The 22,653-nt window shown below is 36.0% G+C and overlaps 2 protein-coding genes across 2 annotated transcripts; both read right to left on the minus strand.

Annotated features, from left to right (window-relative positions):
- Positions 1-4,292: 4,292 nt before the first annotated feature.
- LOC117717497 (keratin-associated protein 20-2-like) lies at positions 4,293-4,439 on the minus strand. The gene has a single exon (XM_034514708.1). It carries the CDS (start codon positions 4,437-4,439, stop codon positions 4,293-4,295), a length of 147 nt encoding a protein of 48 aa, XP_034370599.1.
- A 6,695-nt stretch (positions 4,440-11,134) lies between these two features.
- LOC117717496 (keratin-associated protein 20-2-like) lies at positions 11,135-11,326 on the minus strand. Its single transcript, XM_034514707.1, has one exon. The coding sequence runs from the start codon at positions 11,324-11,326 to the stop codon at positions 11,135-11,137; it is 192 nt and encodes a 63-aa protein (XP_034370598.1).
- Between the last annotated feature and the right edge of the window lie 11,327 nt (positions 11,327-22,653).

Below are 22,653 nucleotides of genomic sequence, written 5' to 3' on the forward strand. Positions count from 1 at the left end.
TGCATTTCTAGTAGCAATGAATTAATGTTCCTCTTTCACCACACCCACACTGGCAATTGTCATCATTTGTTTGTTCAGATCTTATCTGTTCTGCTTGGGTAGGCTAGAGTTTCAATGCAGTTTTAATTTTTATTTCCAGAGTACCTAGGTTTCTCAACCATTAGTGTTTTGTCTTTTGAGAACTCTGTTTGGTTCCATTCTCAGATTTTAAACTATGCTGTTTTCTTTCTCAATATTCAGATTCTCAGTTGTTTGTATACTTTTCTCTCATATATATATATATATATATATATATATATATATATATATTCTGCTAAAGATTATTTTCCTGTGCTGTAGACTGCTACTTCACTTGAATGATGATGTTCTTTGCTGTACAGTAGCTTTTAACTTTCATGGAGGTATGTTTATTAATCATTGTTCTTGATGTCTGTTGTGTAACTGCTGTGATCCTGATTAGAAAGTGACTCCTGTACCAATGAGTTCAAATGTAGTCTCAGCTTTCTCCTCTATCCTGATGCTGTATTCTTTATACAAGCTTGTTCTTTCTTATAATTATTACATTCTTTAATTTTAAATTACAGGAAAGGGGGATTTGAAATACTTTAAGTGCAGAAGTGATAGCAAAGTATTTTACTTAGCAGGGTAATGAAGAAAATTATTTCAGTTCACAGTCCCCAAAATATTTGTTCTAGGCATGGTGGCACCTAGAAGCCCAGCACAAGGAAGATGAGGAAAGATGACCACCACATATTTGAGGCCAGCCTTGTTTACATAGCATTCTTCAAGCCATCCAGGGCTACAGAACAAGACCCTCAAAAAACAACTAAAATCTTATAAGTTCTTTTATTTATAACTATTATTTCCCAACTTATTAAAATAAAGCCAGCAATCTCTTGATTTAAAATAAATTATTGACTTACAGCTGCTGTATTATAGAGACCTCTTTTAGTGTATTTACTTAATTATATCAAGCTTTGCCTCACTTCTAAGAATGAAAAAATCAACTGATACTAACTTTAACCTTCAATTGAATCTCTTTGAGCAGAAAACAGGATAGGCAAAGTACTGGAGTTACTGAGAATTCGAGTGAGTAGATATCTCCTAGCTGCTTGGTCTCAGAGACTTCATGGAAAAAATATAAAATGAGGGCCCCTACCAAAGCTGTTGCCCTCAGTTCAATTTCTCAGTCCCACAGAGTGAAAGAAGAAAAATGTCTCCAAAATTTTGTTTGCTGATATCTAGATATGTGCTGTAGTGCACATAATACCAACACAAGCAGAATAAATGAATAAATGTAATTAAAACTTTTAAGTAAAGATATTTTGAAATATTCATATAAAATGTGCTACCTCAGAAATCTTCCATATATATGTAATGTATACATACATGCATGCATGTATACATACATACATACACACATATACACACATGCATACATATACACATACATACATACATATAAATATGTAATTTAAATGGAATTACCCTATTATTTCCGTTCTAGACATCACAGGACCATAAGCAAAAAACCCAATTCTAGAAGTGGGTTTCCTCTATTGGAACTGTTAGGAAGTGAGGCCTTACTGACCATCAAACATTATAGGTTATTGCCAATGCTTTTTGGTGACCTTTAGTACATGACAGTAAGACTCTATTGCTGAACAGATTGTCTACTTGAGTCAGAACTTAGAGAAATCAGACTAGTTACCACCTGAAGGCTTCCTCCCAACTAGATAGTCTTCATAATGCTAATAGAGGAATAAAAGAATCATAACTCTTACCTACTGTGAACTTAACCTATCAACTTCAAGAATGATTGGCCTGGAAAGACATATCCACTGATTACCACAAATGTCACTGAAGTAACCAACCACTTTGATTGTATCTCAGTCCTGCTTCCCAAGATAAAACTCATACATGGCACTGTTACTGTAGCCAGATATGTCACAGGCCCTTGGGAATAACCCAGTAGTGTTACTCTACTAAATAACCATAATATTAAATTGGCTCCCACATGTTATTATTATACACATAAATTAGTTCATTTCTACCTCTCTCCAGAGAAACTTCTTTTGATGGTAGGTAACAATGAAGAGGCCCATTAATGATCAAAGTGCAACAGATATCATACTGAAGAATGCTGTACTGGTCTAAGTGGGATATCTATATTACATATTCTCTACCCTAGGTTAAAAAATTATTGTGGTGGGAACAGAAAAGTTCTAGGAGCCAAAATTTGTAGATGACTGAGAGGAAATATTTTCTAGACAGAATAGAACAGCTGGACATATCAGTCGACGGCAGTTGAAAGAACACATACAAAACATATGTCTAACAAAATTCCATAACAAGAAGTAGGGTAAGCATAAAGTTCTCCCTCCAAGTAAGCAGTTACAGGCAGTTGATATTTGATAGCATTGGGAGAGTCAGTCTTTTCTTAAAGGGTACAGGACCTCTACCCTCAAGGGAAAGCCATGCATCCATGATTCTATGGGTAACACATATTGCACTTAATGAAGTTTTTAAAAAGCTGGGATGAGGAGGAGGAAAGACTAGATAAGTAAGGACTTGGGGGGAACATAATCAAAATATGTTGTATGAAATTCACAAATAATTAATTTAGCAGGGACAAAGAACATTGTGGGTGATCACACTAGCCGACTTTCCATAATGACATAATGAATGAGCTACAGAGAAAATGTGGGTTAGAGAACATGTGAAGTAAAAGAGTCCCTGGACACTGTTGAGTATGTGTATGACAGCTGTTGCAGAAACACTGGTGGAGACTACTGTCAAAATAGTCACAAAAATTATTTACTGTACTTCTGAAAATTTAACTAGTAGACAAAAGAATTAAGTCTCAAAGACAGGTCTGAGACTACCAAATTTATTGTGATGTTTTTCATGATAGAAAAGAGGTGGATTTAATGACTCTTAATGGCTTATCATTGTACCCATAGATGAGTGTCTTCCAACCCTCATCATGAAACTTGTTTCAGAAGATGTTGATTGATACAGAGAGACCCACAAATGGTTAAAGTACAGAAAATAAGAGACTAGAGATGCCTATTCCAAAATATGACATGTATATCACAGCCTAGCCTACCAAGTATAAGAGATCATTGAAGAAGAAAGAGAATAGAAAGGTTGGAAGAGTCATGGAGTGGTGCATGAGTGTCCAGAAATAGTGTTTAATGGACAAGCCAGGGCAGTTGTATGTATGAATTCACAGCAGCTGATACAGCATTTATAAGACCTCTATGGGCTGAGGCCTGACAAAGTTTCAGCATGGGGATAGAATAGTCATGAAGTCTTATCCCCAGATAAGGATCTATTGATAGTTCATGGTTTCTGGAGAGAGTCAGTTTTCTTTAAGAATGCAGTCTTTGGTGGGTAGACCAAGACATAATGGATGGATATCTAACCAAAATTACATGGGCAGCACTCACTGTTTTTAGGGGTTAATGGTGGTGGTGGTGGTGGTGGTGGTGGTGGTGGTGGTGGTGGTGGTGGTTTGGCTTGGTTTAAAAGAGTATGCATGATTGGATGAGCATGGTAGGGGACATAGACTTGTGAGGAGAGGAGACCAAGGTGAATATGATCAGATTATATTGTTTGGAATAAATAAAAAATTATATTATATTGTTTGGAATTAATTAATTAATTAATTAATTACATTTTTTAAAAGTCATAAAAAAAGAAAACTAAATTTTTAAAAATGGGGGAGATGATACTTCATCAACCTCATTTCTATTTAATAGCAAAATCAGACTTAATTATAAATAAAAGCCAATTTTATGTTGTTTAATAATAAATAAACAGTATGAGAAAAACCCAAATGTGTCTTAATAGATGAATGTTAAAAAGAAATATCTCCTTCTCATTCTCTTTCTCCTATTTTGTTTCCTCCCTCCCCTTCTCCTAGTCCTCTGTTATTTATCCACAAACAACCTCACATATGTGACAAATTAGACACAAATACATAAACATATATCCCAGAACAATGGAGAGTTTTAAATACAAGTATAGACAAATATTCTCAATGAAGTAGTTTATTGGAAAGTATTTGTTTTTACACAAAAGTTAAGAGTCCAACCAGCTCACATTTTACAAGGCATTATGTAGACAATGAAGAACTTCTCTGCAAGCTGTCTTCCAATCCAGCTGAAGGTGAGAAGACAGATAGGAGTGTTGAACTCAGGCAGTTTTGAAGTTAGTGATTTCTGATGTGGGAAATCTTGTAGGTACCTCCAGTAAGACAGCAAGTTACGGGAAACTATAGAAATCCATCAGTAGAAACCATAAGACCAATAGCTTCTACAACACAGTGGGCGGCAGCAACCATAACCATAGCCACCATAGCCACAGCCATAGCCATAGCCTAGGCCACCATAACCATAGCCCAGACCTCCATAGTACTGATCATAGTAACACATGGTGTCAGTAAGTAGAAATAGATTACTGGTATCCAGTTGAAGCCAGCAGTAAGTTTCTTGAGTCTGGATGTCACAGATCATCAACAGCCTTTTATACACCTGGGCAGTTGCTGGCAAAAAAAAAGCCCCACAGGAATTGCAGCATCACACATGTCTCCACTGCACTTCAGAAACATCACAAGTGTCATGTTTTATTGGTACATAAGTTCTCATAACTGTATAATTATGTTCCTACATCAGGTTCCATGGTCAAGTGGTGCATCCTGATTCAGCTGTCAAAACTTTGAGCCATTCTTTATTTAGGTGAGAGAATGCATGATATAATTTTGTCAGATAATACAAATCATTGAATCGTTTTCTATTTTATTCTTTCTACACTTTTTTTTTCATTACCCCAAGGAAGGTCTTTATTTTCTTTCCTGTTATTTTGTTGTTATTTGGAATCAGTCTTACCTAGAGGACTCTTTCTGACATTTTTTCAATGAACAGTAAGCTAACTATTGGATACCTTATTTATAATTTGGTGGCTAGGGTTATCATATTAGGATACATTCCTGGGGGCATTGTTTGCCTGAATGTTTTTTTTTAAATCATCAGGAAATAAAATACCATTTTATGTGCAGAAACTGTATGTTCTGCACGTTTCTCTATGTGAGCCCAGGTGATGGTATTATAGATATTACTGTGAAATGCACTACAATTGTGTGGGTAACTCTAAGTCAACTTTGATTAGCATTTTATTGTTTTGTAAGTAAAGGCATGCATGTGCCCTCACACATGGCTTAGCAGGAGTAATAAGGCACCACCTGATCAGTTTACCAGACATCTAGAGAGATGTCTCAGAAAAGAGTAGCTGCTGTGAAAGTGTAAGCACTTTAGGACAAATTGAACCTACTTAAGAAGTTTCATGTCCTCACATTGGTGAGGAAATAGGATGTCTAGGATTCACTAATTGCTGGGCAGTGAGAGAACCAGTCTCATGGGAGTAAAGTTTGTAGAGCAAGAATAGGACAAACAATTTCTACAAATATTTCCCCAACAACCACTTACATATCTCTACCACTACACACACACACCAAAACAACAACAATAAAAACCTGAACATCAATTTTAGTAAACATGTTTTAGCAATAGGACCTTTGTCCTTTTTTATATGTAAACTATTAGATGTAATCCTGAGCATTGTCCCCTCACAAGAACAATTATACAAACTCCTTAAAAATGGACAAATAATCCATGTGCACGCTCTTTGTCTCAGTTTGTAAGTATAGGGTGGCATTTTCATATGGATGGCACAAAGCCTTCATTGGAAGGTAAAGTTATGTTTGACTTGAGCTTTTTATACATTTATCAAAATATGCATTATATATAATAAAACACATTTAGTAAGCACATTTAGTTCAAGAAGTGTAACAGTCCCTGTTATACAAAAAATATATGCAAATGAGATCACATCATGATAAATATACCTATTAGATGTTTCATGAGAAGACAATTTTTCTCTGATTTTACACATCCTAACCTAAAAATTTTTGTTCCCACAAATATTACCAGGGATATAATTATAATCATTATTCAACAAAATCATTCTTGCATGTATAGATATAGGCTGTATATATAGAGAGAGAGTCCATATCTGAAACCAAATAATGTATAAAAATAAAATTTTAAATAAAAGCAGTTAAGGTACATTTCAATACACAAAACTTGTGTAAAATTACTTGGTGTATTTCAAATAAACTCACATGTATGAAGATTCAAAGGTAATATTCACAAAGGATGAAAGAAAACTTGACATTTGACTTTGTGAGTCTCGGTACTTCACTCAGAGTGCATATTTTCAATTCTATCCATTTACCTGAAAGTTGAATAAATTTCGTTTTCTTAACAGCTAAATAATACCACATGGAATAAATATAATACATTTCATTATCCATTCATCTGTAGATGGTTGTCTAGGCTGCCCTCATGGCCTGAATACTGCAAATAGAGCAGCAGTAAATATGAATAAGCAGATATTTCTGTGGTTGGATTTAAAGATTTTTTTGTATATAGCCTAGTACAGTTGAATTAAATAGATCTTTTCTAGATTTTTGAGGAACCCCCATGCTGATTTCTATAGTGAATGAGCTAATTTGCCCTCCCACCTGTCTCAAATACATATTGTTTTTCTCCAAATCCACACTAGCATTTGTAGTCACTTGTGTTTTTCATGTAAGCCATTCTAACTGAAATGAGAAGAAATTCCAAAGTAATTTTTGTTCTTATTTCTCTGATGACTAACAATAATGAACATATTTAAAATATTTTTCATGCATTTGGAGTTCAGCATTTGAAATATGTTTGTTGGGGCTGGAGAGATGGCTCAGTGGTTAAGAGCACTGACTGCTCTTCCAAAGGTCCTGAGTTCAATTCCGAGCAACCACATGGTGGCTCACAACCATCTGTAATGGTATCGGATGCTCTCTTCTGGCATGTCTGAAGACAGCTACAGTGTACTCGTCATATATATAAAATAAATAAAATCTTTTTAAAAAAAGAAATATGTTTGTTTAATTACATGTCCCATTTTATAATTAAGTAATTTTATTTCTTGATGTTTAGTTTCTTGAGTTCTTTGAGTATTTTAGATACTAAGCTTCTATTGGCTGTATAGCCATTGAAGTTTTTTTTTTCCATTATATAGGATGTCTCATCACTCAAATGATAGAATCCTTTACTGTACTGAAGATTCAGCTTTATGAGATCTCAGTTGTAAGTTGTTGGTCTTAACAACAAGAGGTCAGGAAATTACTAAGTGGCCATATAAAATGCAGGGGGCAGTACAGAGCTTTGAAGAGAGTAAAAATAGAATCAAGTGGTAGAAACATATAAATGTGGAAGGCCAAAAAGATAGAACAGGAATGAGGTAGGAAGCAGGAAAGAAGAGAATCTAAAGGTAAGATACTACAGGCTAAGAAATAACTCATTGGCAAGAATGGGTTACTCTTCTTAAAAATGTTGGCTATAGAGATCCCATAGATCCAAAATTACACATTCTTTTGCCAATCCTCTTGTTTAGTTTTTAAGACATGATAAGACTTTATTGCTGAAGACACCAAATTCATGAGTCACAGAGAAAAGAAAAATCAGTATGGATTATTTACCCCTGCTAATTAGCCTCCTCAGTTCTGGAAGCTTCTATAAATTCATAGGGGAGAAATTTGTCATGGGTCTTATGCAGCTGTAAATATTGCAAGCTACATTAACAGAGGGCCTGGCAAGAAACACTCACTGGTGTAGTAGTTGTAGGAACAACAATGGAGTAAGCTTCTAGTTTCTGAGTGGGCCCAGAACACAATAAGATGAAATACATATCTGGCACCATTGTCAGGCCAAGATGTGTTTGGACTTAAGGAATACCTACTATTATTATGCTGCTAAATGGAAACATAAATATTCAATAGTACCAATGTCTTGTCATTAAGCCCATTGTCTAGTGCATCTTCAAATCCTCTTCAAAGAAGCTTCCTTCTGAAATAGATGGTAATTCTCACAAAGAACAACTGATTAATGTGCATAGTATGAGTCTGCAAAATACTCAGCCATAAACGGAACCTCTGTATCATACTCTATCCTCCAAAAGATCAGGCATCTTTGTTTACAGACAATGGAACAAAGGATTGTAAAAGCAAGAGGCAGTGAATAAATACAAGTAAACAGTGCTTTCTGGATATAGCAGGACATTTTCACATGTCACAACAGTTGTTGACAGCATGCACAAGATCTGTGCAAGCTCAAATCAGACAAAATCCCAGCATGGAGAAAGGAGGTGGGCACAAGTACCCCCTACTAGCTAAGAAATTGTTGGCCATTGATAACTCTTAGAAGATGGACAGTCAGTTTTCTTTAGGCATGACACCCTGGGTAGGTCAATCATGCTTTCAAAGATGACCACACATTCCAGAGTATGTAGGCAGCACAACTCAAACAAGGAATTATTCTTTAATTGTATTATCTTAAAAATAATTTTTCAAAGTTAATTTTCAGTTTTTCAAAGTTATTCAAAGTTGAAAATGAATAACCAAAATATAAATAAAGAAGGAGCAAGAGGAGGAGGAGGAAGGACGGAAGAAAAAGAAAGAAGAAGAAGAAGAAGAAGGAGGAGGAGGAGGAGGAGGAGGAGGAGAAGGAGGAGGAGGAGGAGGGAGGAGGAGGAGGAGGAGGAGGAGGAGGAGGAGGAGAAGGAGAAGGAGAAGGAGAAGGAGAAGGAGAAGGAGAAGGAGAAGGAGAAGGAGAAGGAGAAGGAGAAGGAGAAGGAGAAGGAGAAGGAGAAGGAGAAGGAGAAGGAGAAGGAGAAGGAGAAGGAGAAGGAGAAAAGAAGAAGAAGAAGAAGAAGAAGAAGAAGAAGAAGAAGAAGAAGAAGAAGAAGAAGAAGAAGAAGAAGAAGAAGAAGAAGAAGAAGAAGAAGAAGAAGAAGATTCTAAGTTATATGGATAAGGACAGATAATAGGGTGGATCTGGGAGGGAATTGGAGAGACAGATGATATGACCAAAATGCATCTTCTGAAATTCTGAAAGCACTAATATTTAGTCTCAGAATCAATATGTTATGACTTCAAAAGCAGACGAGAAATGGAAAGTCTTATTGTATCCAACTAAGAATCTTTTACACAATAGAAGAATTCATAAGTGCAAAATAATATAAACATATACAAGAAATAGGAGATTACTAACCAGAACTTCTATGTAAGTAATATCTACAACTCAGCAGCACAAAGAAAGTAAACTGATGTTAATAAGATCTAAGTTTGAAAAGAAAATCTACTGGTGACCAAAGGGTGAAATAAAATTTAATTTCACTAATATCTCAAAATTACAAATCAAAATCACTATGAGACTGTAGCAAACATCAGTCAATGAAATAGTTATTAGAAAGAAAATGTGTTCAAAGCTATTTCCTACTTTCTCTATAGTCATAGGAGGCAGAGGGAAGAAATAAGGGAAATAGGTGAAAAGGGTATTGGGAGGGGATTGTGGGGGGTCAGGATCAGGTATGGGGAGAGACAGGTGAGAAAGAGGCAAGAGAATAAATGGAAATCTGCAGCTGCCATGGGTTGGAGTGTCAGTCTCTAGGGAGACCCAGAGACCTGGGATGAGGAACCTCTCAGGAGTCAATGTAGGTGACCTTAGCTGAGATGCCTGACACTTGGGACATGGAACCACAAGAAGCAACATTCTGTAGCCAGGCAGGACTCCCAGTGGATAGATACATACACCAACACACCCACAAGACTTTCAACCTCAAATTGTCCTGTCTAAAAGAAATGCAGAAACAAGAATGGAGCAGAGACTGAAGAAATGGCCAACCAATAATGTACCCAATTTGAGACCCATCCCATGGGCAAGAACCAATCCCTGACACTGTTAATGATACTCTGTTATGATTGCTGACAGGAAACTAGCAGCATTATCTTCTACACAGCAACTGTTTGAAACAGATTTAGAGACACAGCCAAATTTGGATGGAGATTGGAGACTCTTATAGAAGAGTTGGGGAAAGGATTAAAGGCCCTTAAGAGGCCCTTAAGAGGGTAAAAACTGCACAGGAACACTAACAGAATCAACTGGACTAGACCCTGAGGAGCTCGCAGAGACTAAATCACCAACCAAAGAGCATGCATAGGCTGGATCTAAGACCCTGGCACATTTGTAGCAGATGTGCAGCCCAGTCTTCATGTGGGTTCCCCAACAACTGGAGAAGAAACTGTCCCTAAAGCTGTAGCCTGAGTGTGGAATCCATTCCCCCAATATGGCCTTGTATGGACAGTGGGAGAGGATGCACCTGATCCTGTAAATACTCAATGTGCCAGGGTGGAAGGGTACCCAGGCAGGGCCCCATCCTCTCAGAGGAGTAGAGCAGGGAATGGGGGAAGGGACCCTGTGAGGGGGGAATGTTTGCAATGTGAATACATAAATAAATAAATTTTAAAAGGAAAGAAATTAAGAAAATGAGTAACATACAACCCATGACAGAAAGTGAATGTTCTCCTCTCTGAGAATGTGAATGCTGACAGTCATTAAAAAAATAAAACATTGTAGCCTCTTACTCAAATATTCATAGAGCTAACATGTGACACTTCTGAAATGTTATCTAGAAGACAGATAGATTTGACCTCAGAAAAATATCTCTACTACCAAATTCATTGGGACATTACTTACAACCCAAATATCTGTATTACAATATTTGTATTACAATAAATTAAATATCAAATATTTGTATTACAATACAAATATTGATATGTAAACAACCCAAAATATCTATCAGTACATGAATGTTCAAACAAATGCTTCCCTCCTTTTTTCCTTACTCCTCCCTTATTTTTTCTCTATTTACCTACAAAACCCCACACTGTTATGACCAAGCAGACAGGAATACAAAGACATACATTTCATGTAGATGGAGACTATTGAACAAAAGAAGTCAATGTTTTTAATGAAATAGTTTATTTTTTTAAATTATTTTAAGATGGAATAATCTAACTGGGTTTCATTTTCAAAAGCATTATGAAGATAATGAAGAACTTCTGGGCAAGTTGAGCATGCTGTGTTTTATATATTTTTCTTCAGATAGTTTAGTATAAGGTTGTAATTTAAGATGACTTTAAAGAACTTGTGATGTGATGCAAGTTGGTATGAGCAGCTGCAGAAACTCCTCAGTAGAAGCCATAGGACCAGTACCTTCTACAGCACAGTGGGCGGCAACAGCCATAACCATAGCCACAGCCATAGCCACAGCCATAGCCACAGCTATAGCCACAGCCATAGCCACAGCCATAGCCACAGCCATAGCCTAGGCCACCATAGCCATAACCCAGGCTTCCATAGTATCCACTATAGTAACACATGTTGTCAGGAGTGAATGCCAGTTATGGACTGGTAGTAGGTTCTTGAGTCTGGACATCACAATCTGCCAAGGGCCTTTTATACACCTGAGTTGTTTGGGGAGGAAACCACAAGCACTGCAGTGTGACACATCTACACTTTGTTTCAGAAAACATCAAAAACAGACACACAGGTTGCATAACTGACATGATTCTATTCTTATGTCAAGATTCCACAGTCAAATTGTGGAGCTTTAAGATGGAGGTAGGCATGGGGGTGAGGAATCAGGGAGGGGAGAAGAGGTTGGATTGACATAAATACAGTATCTGCTTGCAAAATTCTTAAAGAATAAGTAATTTAAATTTATTTTAAAGACATAAAACTCTTGTTCTATTTTCAACACTCTTGTTGATTCTGTATCTATTTTGGTTAATTTATATGACCTGATTTCATCGGGTGATACAAATCATTAAGATAATAAACTTTCTTTAAGCCTTTTGATGGAGGGGGCATTTCTATTACTCCATTTTGTAAAAAAAAAAAAATACATATTTTCATTAATTATAGACATATACTTTGAGATATCTCTTCCTTCATTTTAATTTATATTCATGTTATAAATAACCTGAACATTAAATATATACCTTTATGTTAATTCTGAAAAAGAATAATATCCACTAAATTGGAACAAGGAAAATAATATTACTTAGAAGACACCAGACTTTATATAAAAGGAGAGTTACTTCTCTACTGGACAAAATCAGCTTCTATAAATGAGAGTCTGTCAACTCCAGCATTAGGCTGTATTTTGACCCTTGTTCTCTTCCTTTGATATGAAACTGTCCAAGAGCATCTGGAAAGGCTAGTAAAGGCACTAGACCCATGAAGAGAGATGTGGAAGATCACATGCCTGGACTTGGACTGGAATTGAATTATGACCAATACTTCAGTTTTGAACAGAGCACAGACAATGTGGTCTTCAGATTTACAATGATATTCATTTATCCAAGGGAGGAAACTTACACTTTTTGAAGGGCATTAACAAGTACATATTTGGAAAATCCCATATTTCATTAGTAATGTCACTTAGATACCAACTGGAAAGATACCATCTAACAAATTTCAAGGTGAAGTAAGAGATGGCAGAGGAACAACAAGGGGACTTACAGACATTGTACATAAAATATTCATGGCTGCCGGGCGGTGGTGGCGCACGCTTTTAATCCTAGCACTTGAGAGGCAGAGGCAGGCAGATTTCTGAGTTCAAGGCCAGCCTGGTCTACAGAGTGAGTTCCAGGATAGTCAGGACTACACAGAGAAACCCTGTCTCGAAAAAAAAAATATTCATGGCTGGCACTTATCTAGAGGACATACTTATTTACACATGATGACTAGGTATATTGTTAGCTTTGAAGCTATGGAAATGTCTTCAGTCATGAACTCCACAGAGAGACACTAATGAACCTTACATGCACATCCTGCTGTGGTATGGATATGTATAATCAAATAGAGTAAATAGGGTGAGAATGTCCCTCCAGAGTGACTTGTCATAGACATTAACCTAAACCTAACAAAAACATGGTGTTCCATGATTGGCCATTCATATTTCACAAGTTTACCTGTTAAAGGTACCTGTTTGTATTATCAGGATAATGGCACCATGCCAAAAGGACTCTTGACTATGAGAGCATCTGTGTCCCTAATAAACTGTATATTCTTTAAATGTGAGTTAATCCAAAGAATGAGTCTAACACCAACCTGTGATTTGTCCCTCCAGCCATGTAATGTGTTGATAGCCAAAAGCAGCCAATGACCTTCACAAAGAGGATGCTGGCAATCTGCTCAACTGAATCCTTCCTCTCTGGAAACTGAGTTATGGCTGCCACTATAGAGGCCTGTGTTATGGCTATGAAGAGTATAGATAAGTCTGATGTCCTCCAGGTTGCTGTGGGAGCTATTGGTCTTAAGCATTCTATTGAGAAACATATAGATCTTCTCAGCCTACAGAACTCTTTCTTCTATCTACTCTTACACTTTTCAAATGTCCATACATGACATAAATAGCTTGCTTGTCTTGCTGGACAGTAAAGACAAACAAACAGAAGCCACTGTAGTGCTATGTTCATATTGAATGATTCACACACACTGAGTCATTGTGTATTATGAACATGAGCACATGGTTGTCAAGAATCCCAATGCCTCAGACCCGTAAGAACAGTAAAGCTTCTCTGGGTCAGACCCAGAGGAATAGTAGTAACCTTTCCCTGGTACAAGAGCAGATGTTGATAATGTGTGCTAAAAATACCAACTGTGTCTCTGATGCCTGCGGCTGGAGACTGCCCCAACCAAGATGAACTAATCTACCTCCTCCTTTTACATGTCGTCTCAGTAGCTGTTCTTGCATCTCAACCAGAGAACAGCTACAGAGATGTTCACACCTGACCACACCTTTCCACATATTTGTCTATGTGCTTCTCATGTCTTCAGTCTCATCTGGTCAGATAAGGAAACCCCTAAGACATGCAAGGCATAGCAGTTAAAAGTAGACATTATAGAAGTAAATGCACAGATGTATAGAATGCATATTTTGCTCTTATGTATGGTATCTGTTTGTGTGCCAGGTAATGAGGTGAACTCAATTAATCACCACAGATCATAACCTGTCCTTCACTCAACACTCCTGTCACTTTAAGAAAAGCAATGCTGTTTGATTTATATGCATCACTCTATTTAGATACCTTCCTTCAGTTAGAAGTAGATAAATAAATAAATTATCCTGAGTCAAATATGAAAAAACAATATTATTTCACTAAAATACATGCAAAAGGTTACCTGAAGAATATTTTCCATGTGCCTTCATAATAATTAAACCTTACGCATTATGTCCTTTTTATTTCCAACCATCTATCTTTTGACCACCTGACCCTCAGCCAGGTATGTAAAACACTATAGTTTCTCTTTTAAAACCCTTAAAACTTTCTCTAATTGCTGGTTTCTATTTTCTACAAACAAATATATTTCAGTACCTGCATCATGTATTGCTCTTTTCAACTGAGAGAAGAAAAAAAAAAACTTCCCAATATTCTGGGAATACTACAGAAGAAAGGAAGAAAGAATTATAGAAGCCAGAAAGATAAAGGACACCCCAAAAACCTCATATAATCAACTAACTAGGGCTCGTGGGGGCTCACAGAGACTGCACTGACAATCAGGGAGTCTGTATGGACCTGATCTAGGACCTCCGCTATAAATGTGCAACTTGGTCTTCTTGTGGAAATCCTAACGGTGTGAGCAGGGAATGTCTCTGAGTCTTTTGTCTTCTTCTGGGATCCTGTTCCTCCTATTGGGTTGCCCCATCCAGGCTTAATATGAAGGGAAGTGCCTAGTCATTTTTTAAAGCTTCTAATAGATTGTTTATTTTGCCTTTCATATTTTACTTCCTTTTTATTTTTTAATTTTTAATTGGTTATTTTATTTATTTACAATTAAAATGTTGTCTCCCTTCTAGGTTTCCCATCTATAAACCCCTATCCCATCCCCCATCCTCCCTACTTTTATAAGAATTCTCCCACCCACCCACCCACCCCTGCCTCCCCACCCTAGCATTACCCTAGTCTGGGGCATCAAGCCTCTACAGGACCTAGGGCCTCACCTCCCACTGATGCCTAGACTTATGGCAGATTGGTATGCTACATTTGGTTGATACTCCTGGGAGAGATATCCTTTTCTGAAAGGAAGTGATGAGGACTGGGTCTGCGAAAGAGAGTTGGTAGGGGAAGAACTAAAAGAAGAGTCAGGAGGGGAAACTGCAGATAGGATTTAATATATGAGAGAAAAATAAAAGAGAAAGAAAGAAAGAAAGAAAGAAAGAAAGAAAGAAAGAAAGAAAGAAAGAAAAAAGAAAGAAAGGCAAAAGAAAGAGATAAAAGAAAAACTGCAGCAGTGTGAAGGCAACTGGAAATAAGAGGGAACTCCTCAGAATGAGGCTGTGTTGAAGATGCCCCAAATCATACAATTAGAAAGTCAACTGTCATGCCTCTATGAAAGCCATATGAGGGACAGCAACATTTACAGGTAGCTTCAGTCAAAAGATAGAAGTGGTAGAACGCACAATGAAATGAGCAATAGATAAAAGAATAGAAATTATTTAGATTTAAATCTTTCTTCACTGATTATATATATATATATATATACATATATATATATATACATATATATATATATATGATGAAATAAAAACATTAAAGGAAAAGACTAAAGTTAATATCTGATAATAATAAGATATATAATTACCTTACTCTAAAATGCCTTTAGTGACTCTGGACTTCCACTATCAAAATGTTTATGATGGTGGCATATATTAAGGCTTTAAATGAGCACAGCTGATAAAATTAGCTCTATAGGTATATATAGACAGACAGACAGTAACAGACAGACAGACAGATGGATAAATAGACAGATGATAGATTTATAGATTGATAGATATATAGATGATTGAATATAGATGATATATTCAATATATATAGATAAGATATAGAATAGATAAATAGATGTATATGGTAGAAGATACATGAATGATACAAAGAAAAATTATATATATATATATATATATATATATATATATATATATAGAGAGAGAGAGAGAGAGAGAGAGAGAGAGAGAGAGAGGAAATATAGAGAGGAAATATAGAGAGATAATAGAGATAATTAAACACTCATTTCACTCATCTTATTACCCCAACTAGGTGTTTAAAGAGTATATATAAGAGTAAGAAGAAATAAGAGGGGAAAAGTGCTTCATAGTAGCCACTAATTTCCTATTCAAAGATGATACACAGAGATTGTGGTATCTGGAGAGACTTGGTACTCAGCCACTGTAAAGTAAGAGCAGGAGGTGCTGCTTAAGAAGTTCTCTGATCACTGCCTTGATGTAGATTGCTCTCTCTCTCTCTCTCTCTCTCTCTCTCTCTCTCTCTCTCTCTCTCTCTGTGTGTGTGTGTGTGTGTGTGTGTGTGTGTGTCAAACTTAATTATCTATACTTTATGAGTCAGGATTTATAGCTTGGTTGGCCAAGAATTCACTATGTAGCCTAGGATAGCCTCAAATTTTGTGGCAGCAGCTCCAGGCTCAGCCTCCCAAAGGCTAAGATTAGAGGTGTAAGATACCATATTTAGGTCATTGAGTTTTTCTCTACACTAGATCTTATTCACTTTATAAAATGTTTCAAATATCTTTATTAAAAATTTGAACTAAATGAAATATATCTTTCCCATCTCTGTTACTTCTGTTTACATTAATACTGCATAGATCAGATTCAAAATGAAGTACAGAAAAATCTCCACACACTTGGATCCACTTTAGAGTATATACACTTACATAGAGGGTTTGGGGGAAACTGGAAATAGAACCCAGGGCTGTGTAAATACTACCAAGTGCCCTGGAACATGGGTATGGGTCCAGAAATTTTCCAGAAACTTCAAAATAGTCATGTACCAATGTTTCTGGAAGAAAAAAAATGACCTTCATTTGAATAAAATATAGGACAGAGCAGGCAATTAAACCATAGTTTTTTTCACAGATACAGCCTTACCACTTACATGTGAGACAACAAACAAAAGCATGGAATGACATATGTACTTTGTGATCATAAAATGGTCATTGATTTTCTGGAGGTTGAAAAATAATACAGACATGAAATAAATAATTCATGAAATCATTTAGTTTAGTACAAACATAAACTATGCTTATATAAGATGTATACAGTCACTGAGTTGACAATATAAACAAGATTCAGAAAATATAAACTTTCTGTATGACTTATTCTAAATTAGTGAAACAATAACAAAGACCTCACTCCTATAGAATATTGAAACTCAAATACTAAAAGCAGAAAAATATTTTTTTGATTTGCATTGTACCACAGAGTGCATTTATAAATACTTAAAAAATTAAATATAGAATGAGGCAGGTTTGAAAGTAGAATGATAATTTCATATTGGAGCTTTCTAATTTGACTTTGGGATTCTGACAGGAGCACAATAATCTCAGTTATGCAGACTAGTCTTTCTAGTAAATCATGAAATTCATAATGTCCTTTGAACATAGTGCTGATATGTGTCACACTTCAATACCTGTGGTTTCCAACAACAACCCAGGTATATAAAAGGCCCTTGACAGATGGAGACATTCAGACTCAAAGAACCTACTCGTGGTCTATAACTGAACAGTCTACTCCTGACATCATGTGTTACTACAGCAGTTACTATGGAGGCCTGGGCTATGGCTGTGGCTATGGCTGTGGCTATGGTGGCTATGGTGGCTATGGTTATGGCTGCTGCCGCCCACTCTGCTGTAGAAGATACTGGTCTTAATGGTTTCTACTGAGGAATTCTTCAGCTGCTCACACCAACTTTGTACATATCAGAAGTTCTTAATATTTTCATAAATTCCAACCTTACATGAAAACTATTTGAAGAAAAAGTACAACGTATTCACCTGATTCCCTATCTTCAGTTATACTGCTTGACTATTGGCAGAGAAGCTATTCTGTGTTATCATGATGCCATAAAAGAAATGTCTCCTTTTTGTTCTTAACCTTCTATACGACATATTTTTTTAAATAAACTTTGTTTTTTAAAATATTTTTCTATTGTTTTCCTAAATGGGGGATGAATCGTTATGTAAATTTATATCAGTTTGGTTGCATATGTGTGGATTTGTATATAAATATGGAAGAGATTGAAAGAGAGAGAGGGAGAGATTTAGGCTAGATAGCGAGAAAGAGAGAGAGCATAGAGAGACAGAGAGAAGAAGAAACCAAATCATCTCTTCACAGATTCTCAAAGGTAGACTTTTTTTGTTATCTTCATAGTGCTGCTATTGTTATGTCCAAATAAATTTGGGAGTGCAAGAGCCATTTCCTCTGAGATCAAATCCTTTCACCTGCTAGAAAATGCCGGAGAGCTATTACAGTGTTCTAAATACTTGAGAGAATGTCCGGGCCTTCTAGGTGGGTGTCACTGTACACTTCGCAAACACACCCCCCCCCATCTTCTTTCTAATTTCATTTTAATGTCAACTGTAAGAACACCTCATTGTGACTTTCAGTTAGGATTTGAAAAATTCAGTCTTGTTACCTACGATTTTCCTTTGAATGTTATGAAATTCTCTACCTATAAATCAATTATTTTTCTTCATTCTTTTTATCTTTTACATACCTACATATGTTTTGGCTATCAAATTTTCTACTTCTTTGTACAGAATAGTGTGTAGACTGTCCTTCTATGCAGAACTTTTTTAGATCTGCACAAGCAACTCTATTGTGTTCGTTTTGTTGCTGTGATTTTGACTCCCATTCAATCATTATGAATTAGCAAGAATCTTTTCGCATTATGTATTCCATTTTTTGTTGTTTTTAAAGTTCTTAGTGTACTTTGTACTTTTGTACCCTGTATTTTGATAATCATTTTAGATGGTGTTGCCTTTCTCTTCTCAGAACAATCCCCTTTAATGCCTACCCAAATTTGGATATGCTTTTTGTTTTGCTGGGTGTTTTCCTTAAACCTTGTCAAGCCCAATTTTACTGGATAAAATCCTCTAGATGGTAGCTAGCACCTGGAGTGTTGGTGGACCTACTCAGGATCACAACACTAAAGAAACTACTCTACACATACCAGCATCTATCAAGACAAACAGACTCCTTAGTTAAAGTAGAAATTATAACCAACTTCCCACTTCATGTTTGGTATTTTGTCTGCTTGTTGTTGTAACTTTTGGGAATCATACATAAACTAGCCTGCTAAGCTGAAAAAAACATAACCTTTTCCTTTCAAATATTCTGAATATACTACTTTATCCCCTCCCCATGAGTGTGTTTCATGTTTGTGTGTGGTGTGTGTGTGGTGTGTGTGTGTGTGTACTCTTAGGGTAGAGGATATTTCCATTGTCATTTCTGCACGTTTAACCAGATTTGGATCTCTTGATAGCATTATCTATTGCAATAGGCATGTCCTCTGATTCAAAGTTGAGAGTACACCACTATTTACATCAATAATATTTAATATCAAAACCACTTAACAAACACTATAAGTAGATTCTGTACATAGGGCCTATGACCTGTCTACCTACTGGTTCTTGTTCCAATAATGATGGTACTTATGGGTTACATCTTTTGAATGAACTCAAATTCAATCAGAATGGAATTGATGACACCCAAGTTATTCATGTCCCTAGTACAGCTGGGGCACATGTATTGACAGAACACCTATTTTTGAAGAACACAGAGTTTGCAGATAGTTAAAAACTGATAAAGTGTTTATTCTTATAGCAGTGTGCCTAACAATTTGCAACACTAGGAAAGCTAGCTAATAGAGGATGAATGGAACTTTCAGGTCAGTACAAGCGTGAATTCTCTGGGAACAGTGACTCTAATATTTCTATAGCAACAGAGTCTTGCTGTCAGGTTCTAGAAGTAATCAATACCATTGACAATAGCCTGTAATATTTAGAGGTCAAGAATTCTAAAAGAGAAAATCTATTATTGGCACTGGGCCTTTGTTAACACAAACAAAAACATATATCAGATTCCATTGATCAATGCATCTATTTTAATGTCAGTACCATGGTGTTTGTTAATATAACATTTTATAGATCAAGATATTATGAAAGAGCCATATGCATGTATACAGAATAAGGCTGTATACAGAATGAAGACTTCTACAGTGAAAAGTAGATTTCTATACAACTTTCTTGTAATGTCCTTAGTGTTAATTATCTGTCCTTTCCTACAGTCCCATACACAAATTTACTTTACTCATTCAATTCTAATTTTTACCCCTTGATACTATTGTATTCTATCTCAACTTTTGGGAGAACACCACCCTAACAGGCATATACACATGGCCCCTACAGCAACAGGGTCTTGCTGTCAGGTTCTGGACATCTACAAAGTTATAGTAGTAAACAGAATGGTACTGACATTAAAAATATATGCATTGTTTAATGAAATCTATTGAAGTATAATATATGAACTACTCACCACAGGAAAGTACTTTAGGAAAATAACTTAGGACTTAAGAGCAATAACATAACACGTGATCTTATGAAATTGAAAAGCTCTGTATACTAAAGCACACCATCATTCAAGGAAAGAGGGGCCATAAATTACAGGATTAAAGTTTAGCTTCTATAAATCAAAGAGTCTGCTATCTATAATACACAAAGAAACCATAAAACTAACATCAAGAAAACAAACTAACCAGTTAATGAATAAAAGATAGAATGAAACAGGCTTCTCTCAAATGATGAAAATATAAATAATAGGAAAACATTTAAAAATATTCAACATGGTGAGTCATCAGAGTCATACAAATCAAAGCTACTTTGTAATTTCTTCTTCCCTCAGTCAGAATGGCTAAAATGAAAAACAATACTGGCCGAAAATGCTGGGGTGGATGTGAAGAAGGGGCAACATTGATGTGCAGTTGGTAGGAAGACAAACCAATGCTACCACTGTGGAAATTGGTGTGAAGGCTCCTGAAAAAGTTAAAAGAAAAACAAACAAACAAACAAAAAATAACTGCAAAAACCTAGAAATGCATCTACTATGTGATCCCGATATACAGTGCTTGCCCATATACAAAAAGGTCTCTCTGTCCTAATAGAACTGCTTATCTTTGATCGCTGTTGCTCCACTCAGTATACCAAGAAAACAGAGACAGCACTGATGTCCACTACATGGAAATGTACATTAAAACATGTGTGAAACGTACACAATCGAACATAACACAGCCATCAGGAAAAGTGACATTGTGAACATTGCAGCTGAATGGATGAGTACATGAGACCTAAAAATCAAATATGACAGATGTTGTGGATGTGAGGGTGGAATCTTCACACATGTGTTACCTTTACATCACGCTACACAATGTTATAGAAGTGTTGTGAATTTATATTTATGTTTACTCCTTTTATTTAATAATTTTCAGTATGGTTTAAGATACAGGCAGTTTCCTCATATCTCTATGCATACAACTGTTTTGCTATATAATGATCACAATGATGGCACTGACAATATTTGTGATTCGAAAAACTCTTATCTTGCACACTGTAAAATTAGAGGAAAATCACCTCATAAAATTGTCCAAATGATATGCTTACAATTTTGTCACCTAATTTACAAAGATTATTCCCTGTGTCAAACTCCCTAAATACTTAACTACATGTATTTTATTTATTAACTACATGTATATATATGTTGTACTATATGTATGTAAATTTATGAAATTTTCAAAGTTTCCATCTTTCAATGATGTTTCTCACTGTTTGTACTAATACTTCCTCCATCAGCTACTAAGTGAAACCTAGTGCACATGGCATCTTTGGATTTCCTTAATGAGTTTATACAATTGTGTTTGTTTCTTTGTCAGTTTATGTTTTTTTATAGGACTATACTAGGTGTCTCATCTGATCATTTGTGAGTTCTATGTATCCATATTCTGAAGCATATTCTGGCAATTTTTCCGTAGAATTTCTGTAAGTAGGTATGTGTATGTGAATGTCTGTCAAGATGTATATATATACATATATATATACATATATATATATACATATATACATATTCATGTATTGTGCAATTTTGTGTCATATCTATGTGTTGTGTAAGAACAAATGTGTTTCAGTAGATGATAGATGTGTGGAGATGCCAAATGAGCACATTGTGTTGTGTTCTTTGCTCTAGCGACCGATGCTATTCCCATGAGATTGGCTATCTTATGGAACATGACACTAGGCTGATAATCAGATTAATCTTCTTGTATCCTCTTGCCACTACCACCAGGATCAATTAAGTATTTAATTAGGTACTACTACAACAAAGTGACGAGGAGGAAGGGCAGGGATTGAGATGTAAAGTGAATAAATAACAATAAATAAAATAAAATTTCAATGAGAAAGAAAAAAAGACCTTCTATTATGAGGTAATGAAAATCAACATATGTAAAAATTAAAAAAAAAACTATGAAATAATCTATATCACCTGACGGAATCATGTACTGTATCCTATAGACTCCATGAAGAATAACCTGGAGACCTGAAAATTGTATCAGACCCATTATTTGACCATGAGATCCTGAGGTAGAAGGACAAGTATCTCAGCTATGCAGCATTCCCTGTCCAGTAATTCACAACACTCGTGAGGTTTTCTACAGCACAGTGCAGAGACATGTGACACTATAATGCCTGTGGTTTCCAAACAACAATCCAGGTGTATAAAAGACCCTTGGCAGATGGTGACACCCAGACTCAAGTAACCTACCGCTTGTCTTCCTCTGACGACTCCCCTCCTGAAAAC

Source organism: Arvicanthis niloticus, chromosome 12 (assembly GCF_011762505.2).
Source record: "Arvicanthis niloticus isolate mArvNil1 chromosome 12, mArvNil1.pat.X, whole genome shotgun sequence".
Taxonomy (NCBI): domain Eukaryota; kingdom Metazoa; phylum Chordata; class Mammalia; order Rodentia; family Muridae; genus Arvicanthis; species Arvicanthis niloticus.

Bases quoted from the DNA above. Each gene is read 5' to 3' on its own strand.
- LOC117717497 (XM_034514708.1), bottom strand. From the start codon at position 4,439: ATGTGTTACTATGATCAGTACTATGGAGGTCTGGGCTATGGTTATGGT.
- LOC117717496 (XM_034514707.1), bottom strand. From the start codon at position 11,326: ATGTGTTACTATAGTGGATACTATGGAAGCCTGGGTTATGGCTATGGT.